This window comes from Hypomesus nipponensis, chromosome 4, assembly GCF_054491055.1.
Source record: "Hypomesus nipponensis isolate SF chromosome 4, ASM5449105v1, whole genome shotgun sequence".
Classification (NCBI taxonomy): Eukaryota; Metazoa; Chordata; class Actinopteri; order Osmeriformes; family Osmeridae; genus Hypomesus; species Hypomesus nipponensis.
Window position 1 is genome coordinate 12,472,501 of NC_140364.1, and position 6,164 is coordinate 12,478,664.

General features: G+C 47.3%; 1 protein-coding gene across 5 annotated transcripts in view; it reads right to left on the reverse strand.

Annotated features, from left to right (window-relative positions):
* The window catches only part of col16a1 (collagen, type XVI, alpha 1), a 53,120-nt gene extending 47,461 nt beyond the window's left edge, over positions 1–5,659 (reverse strand). For 2 of the 5 annotated variants that reach the window (XM_084696726.1, XM_084696723.1), the window contains exons 1-2: positions 5,341–5,659; positions 1,545–1,686 (exon numbers count right to left, since the gene is read on the reverse strand). In XM_084696726.1, coding sequence (XP_084552852.1) covers positions 1,545–1,632 — 88 coding nt within the window. In that variant the 5' untranslated portion in view covers positions 1,633–1,686; positions 5,341–5,659. The remainder of the gene's footprint in view (positions 1–1,544; positions 1,687–5,340) is intronic. The other 3 variants (XM_084696724.1, XM_084696728.1, XM_084696727.1) reach the window with 3 other exon arrangements.
* Between the last annotated feature and the right edge of the window lie 505 nt (positions 5,660–6,164).

The following is a 6,164-nucleotide window of genomic DNA, read 5'->3' on the forward strand; positions in this document are numbered from 1 at the left end:
TCAGAGGGATGGTCGATTCTGCCAGTAGCACTTCTGGAGCCACTTATGAGACACACACTTCACTGTGGGTGAGATGGGCATGCTGGGAAATGTAGTTAAGATGCAAGAGATGCAAGACAGGAAAGGATATGAATCACTGTAGCTGTGAGATGACAACTCAGAGAACCGAATTAGAGTGAAGGACAGAGAGAGGGGGGAGAGTGAGAGAAAGACAGAAGGAGAGACAGAGGACATAAGAGGGGGAGAGAAAGAGTGAAGGAGAGAGAGAGAGAGAGAGAGAGAGAGAGAGAGAGAGAGAGAGAGAGGGGAGAACAGGGGGGAGGGGGAGAGGGAAGGCAGAAATAGGACAGACAGAACATTCCTGGTTGTTTTCCAAATATTAAATTGCAGAGCAGTGAAGAGTGGAAAGACTTGAAAGACACTTACGGATGAGGTCACTCATTCCCCACTGTCGACAGACGTTCGTGATCGCTTGTCTTTGTTTGAGTGCACTTGTGTGCGTGCCCGTAATCCACGGACTGATCTAAATGTAGTTCTAGAGCGTCACACCTGGCAGGTATGCAGGTATACACGCAGGGGCTGTGTGTGCACGCCTGAGTGACACTTGGTTATCGACATGCTACGTCATGTAAATGACCAAGCTGGGCCTAGGCCTACACCAGTAATATGAATATGACTGTCTTCTGAAAGGACAAGATGAAAAGACACATTTTGAGTTTACACCCAGTCAGCTAGCCTGGCAGGCTGGCACTCGATGTTTGGTTGGGAAAGGCAGACGTGTGTGTTAGGTGTGTAAGTGTGTGTGTGTGTGTATGGAAAGAGATGAATGGGGGGGGGGGGGGGCAGCATACACTAACAATGTATACCGTGACAAAGTGCTTTAGCTCCACTTGAGTAAAAGCACTTTCTTCCACCCACCAGCAACGTCTCCGGGGAACAGCGAGCTGGCTCAGCCCCAAATGAAGCACTGTCTCTGGGCCTCCTGGGAGCCTGCCTCCCCCTCTCTCCAGCAGCTCTGGAGGTTACTGTGCCTCTGCACGAATACTATAGACTTGATCTCAGACAGTGGGAGGAGTTTGATGAGAGTTTGACAGCCCATAAAGAGTGAGATGGAATAACACGATACAGCACACACATACTTTCTCTGCTCCTGCAGTTAACTTCATGCAGACACACACACAAAGCCCTGGTAAACTGAGAGTGATGGATGGACTAAAGTGAGAAACATGACCACACATGGTTCGCTCACTCTCTCACACACACACACACACACGCGCACGCGCACACACACACACACACGCCTCTCAACCTCAGCAAGACCACAGAGCAACCAACAGCAATAGTGACAATCTCTATCAAGTCAAGGCAGCAATTACAACCAGTGTAAACCATTGTCTCTCCCACAACCACATCTGAAGCCTGCATGAAAAACTGTAGCCCATGACAGCCTGGAACCTTCCCACAACTGAAGAGAGTCTAAGAGTATGGATTGTCGGGCCTTCTTCAACAGAGAAAGGCACAGAGGCAGAAGTCAGGTGTCTCACCTTGCGACGTCAATGATGATGATGCTGGCGTGTCACATGATCCCAGGCCAAGAGAGACGAGAACCAGGAAGTAGCCGGGAGCTCTCATGGTTCAGACCTCTGCACTCACTCACACACGCACGCACACACCCTCTACTGCTACCTGGGGAGAAGAAAGGAGGGAGGAGAGAGAGAGAGAGAAGAGAGAGAGCATACAGTATTTGAACATCATCACTGACCAATGTATCTATATAGGCAAACAGTCACACCACTCTCTCATTACAGAAGCTACTATCCCCCTTCCTGATAAGGACTCAAGCAGAACATATTCACAGCTAACTGCTGGGATTAGAATCTGGTCCCAGGCACAAGAGCTGTGTTAATTATGGGGTTGAAAGGCTGCTATGGCAACAGTCCATGGATTAGACAGTGTCCTCATCTCCAGGAGAGCTGCTCCATGTGGCTCATCATCCCGTCTCACACACACACACACACACACACACACACGCACACGCACACACACAGGCATGCATGCATAAAAACACACACATACTGTATGTGAAAACACATGTCTAAAAGCTAAACACAAAAACATTCACAAATACACATGAAAGTACAAAGGACACAGGCACAAACAGGTCATTACACGTAAATACAGAGCAACTGACACACACACAAACACATCTGGAAAGTATTAAAGTACTAAGAGAGCAACTATGTTGCATTCAACATCCAGATGGTTACACGTGGCCAAAACAACCAACACACACAGACACATTCTGACTGACCTTGACCCGCCAGGTCATTTGACTACATTCCTCTGGTATGTTTACAGGTGGAGGGATTCCCTCCAGGCTCTCAAGGATGTCCAGAGAGACTTACCCACAATGCACTGGGACACACAGTACCTGTCCTCTACTACAGTACGTGTCAGGGTTCCCCAAAACGCCCCCTATCACCCAGGAGGTTTACCACAAGAGAAGAGGAATAACCGTACCATTGCATGTATGAGAGTCATGTAAGCCAAGAATGTGTTTTCAAAGATCCTAAGCTTTATTAATAGTCAACAGACAAACACACGTGCAACAGACAGTGGCAGCAGCCGCTGTGGCGGGCTCGAGGCTGTGTGATTACAGTCATAAGAGCTGGAGGTCAGAGGTCATCAGCGCAAAGAGCAGGATCCACACAAGGCTCAGAGACACAGGCAGAGCTATGGTCCAAATTACAGCCCATTATATCATTTGGCGTTGCCCCAAAAATGTTAAATTGTGAATGTGGGTGTTTGAGAGAGAGGATGTGAAAAGGTAATGTTTGTGCGACTGTGTGATTATACGATCCGTCTCTCCATCTGCCTTACTCTCGTTCTCTGTTTTTCCATCTTGCCTACGCTCGTTCATGCGCGGTGGGGAAATGGCCTCCCAGCTTGCAGCAGCAGATAGCAGAGCTGAAGTGCTGGTTCTGGTTGGCCCGGTTCCCGGGTTTGTGGTTCAGATGAGGCACTAGGGTCACTGTCTGGAGAGGCACTGCAGAGGACTGAGGGGAGGGTGTGTGTGAGGGAGGGGGGGGGGGGGTTGCTATGTATGTCAACCCAACACATGCCCAGAGGAGGGGGGAGGGAAAGAGAGAGAGAAGGGGAAAGAGAGAGTGAGACTGATAGAGAGAGAGAGATGGGCCCTATAGTGATCGTGTGGGGATTCATGAATACTTGACAACATTGCTAACATCATCCATCACTTGCTCAAATTTCCATCTTAATGATCATCGGCGCATCTATCACCCTCATAATCTCGATACCCCTCCTTCTCATGATTGGATCGCTCACCTTCACCAGGTACAGAATGGCCTGCATCGTTCCCTTCGTCATCATCCTTATCCTCATCATAATCACACTCCATCCATCACGTCCCCCTCCTGTCTGATGCTGCCCATCATGGTCACCAGACACTCTGTGTTCGTCTGCTTCTGCCTGATTTCAGACAGCCAGTGAGACCGCGGCCCAACCAGCGCCTGCGTTATTGTCGTGGGGCACGCCGAGCCTCCAATTAATATAATTTAAAATGACACAAGGGTCCCTTTGATTAAGTTGTGTTGGAGTTAGTTAAAGGACACTGACAGCATTGGATTATCCACACACCAAAGCCCAAAGCCATGCTGACACCCTGGTTATCCACGGCTTTGTGTTACAGTGACAAACGAATGTGACGGTTAAGCGCTTGTGTTCCGTGGCTGAGCGTTATCAGAGTTGGAAGTTGGAGCTGCTTTTCAGACTGGGTAACTTCTGTCACTCACGCAGCTAGTCCCTCTTTGCAGACTGGCAGCTCAATCAGGGCTTTCTCTCGTTCTCAGACAAGGAGTGGCTTTGGGAGCAAGGCTGGGAATCAACAAGGAAAATCATTTTGAAAGGGTTGTGACCCTGACGTTGAAACTTCACAGTGGGAACATGAGCAAAAACAAGTGAAGAATTGAAGTTGTGTGTGTGTGTGTGTGTGTGTGGGGGGGGCGCACACACGCCTGTGCACGTGCAGAGACCTTGTAAAACGTGCGTGTGTGGTTTTGTACAACACGCGTGGATCCCAGCAAGGCCCTGCAGTTACTAATTGTATGCATTGCAGACTTGTTCCAACCTGGAATATGGAACAAAGATTAACTCAACATTGCCTTGAGGGCTACAATAGTTACTTTAGATATCCGCTGACCTCAATTGAAGCCAACTTCCCTCATTGGAGAGGATTTAAAGAAGGCCTATGTCTCGTAAAAAAAAACTAACACGCAAACAAGGACACGTTTTGACTCGTGGACTGGGCTATGCTCATGAATAAGAATACTGCACATCATCGCACTGCATTAAATGACTGGAACGTTGCCTTAGCAATAGCCTACACCTTCGCTAGCAGGCAAGGTTATTCCGTTTATTGGTTTGATGTATTTGACATTCTGTATCTATCCTCACAGCTCAGACCTGGCAGGGTTTGGCTCAGGAGCTGTCAACCGATTGCCATGCCAACAAGTGAAGCTAAATAATCTTCGAATTTACACTGTCTAAAGGGTTAGGCCACACCGACAAATATGTTAAAATAGCATACGGAATACACAGAGTGGGGCTAAGTAACTGGTGCATATAAAATGTGTTTTACTGTGCATCTGCCTCAGGGAGACCGCTACCTCCTGTTTGAAGTCAGTAACGGACCATTGCAAAGCAACCAACACGGCCCAGAAACACCTTGAAGGCCTGTAGATCGAGGACAACAATAACAGTCTCCACAAAGCTCATGGCGGACTTACCGTATCACATTACACTTAAGTAAACCGCTAGTTTCCGGATGTCCCCCCCCCCCCCCCCCCCAATCTCTCTAGGGTCAATGCGATGGATGGCTGTAGACGTTTGAAACTACACCAAACGAGTTTACCAGCTGTGACCAGGGAAACTGAACTCTCGACAACTACCCAACCATCCTCTCTTCAGTAAAGTATTAATATGCTAAGATTAATTAAGATGGTACACTCATCTTCTCTAATAATCGAGCAGAGATGACCGGTTAGAGGTTTTGGGGTATTTTGCGCATTACCCGAAATCTTAACAGTAGGCTGCGGAGCATATGAAGACAGAACAAGCGAAAGTAATAGACGCAGAGAAAGACACTGACAAGGGCACAGGCCGCCTTCCAGCTATGCCGTTGCACGGGTTGCAAAGGTAACTACATCAATCAATAAGGCATTATTCATTGAGAAAGAAGCACTTCACCCTTCATAAAGCATAAAATATGGGTTGGGCTCATTGTTATCCTTCAACTCGAATGTAATCAATAGTCCTGCATACCTTATTGATAGATCCACTAAATTACGACCACATTAATCCAAATGGAGTATCCGAGCAGAGGTGTGCAATTATTTGATGTCCTTACTGCGTAGTTGTAATCCACAGTATTGCTCCTTGAGTATTGTTTCGTGAGGCTTCTTACGGGGGGAAAGAAAAAGTTACTGCCAATCTTTTCATGTCCAACTTCTCTCCCCTCCCCTCGCAGTTGTTCGGAAAAGTTTTCCTCCTCTTTCTCTCTCACTCTCTTTCTGGGAGTTCCTCCAGCTAAACGTGTAGTGACATCACCTGGTCCAGCACAGCACTGGAAAATGAGCCTCTGGCGTCTCTAGTCGTCCATAACCCCTTCCCCCTCCTTCCCTCGGTCTCTTCCTCCAGCTTGTTTGATTCATCGTCGTTGGATTCCAGGAGATATGGTTTAACTTCTTTCCTGGGGTCAGTTTTTGGTCACACGAATAATCGCAACCTAATACTGTGCGGTTCAATTTGCTGCATTTTGATTTTCCTATTCTTATGCGCATGTAACGCCCGAGTAAAAAAGCAACCATTGTAAATACCTCAATGTAAATGCACTCTATCCAGGCTTTTGCGTTTATCCGTTGATTGACGGCTTGGTTTACGACGTTCAATCTTTATCACCGGCTTTACGGCCTGCAATCAATAACCGCCCTCAGACCTGCACTTAACCGTTAAAACAATCATCTTACCGCATGAATTAAGCTTTTATTGACTAGAAATATAAACAAATGTTGAGTAAAATGTTAATGCGTGCTAAGTTTTTTTGGCTTCCTCTTCCAAAAATACTTTACACGGACTGTAAAGCTAGT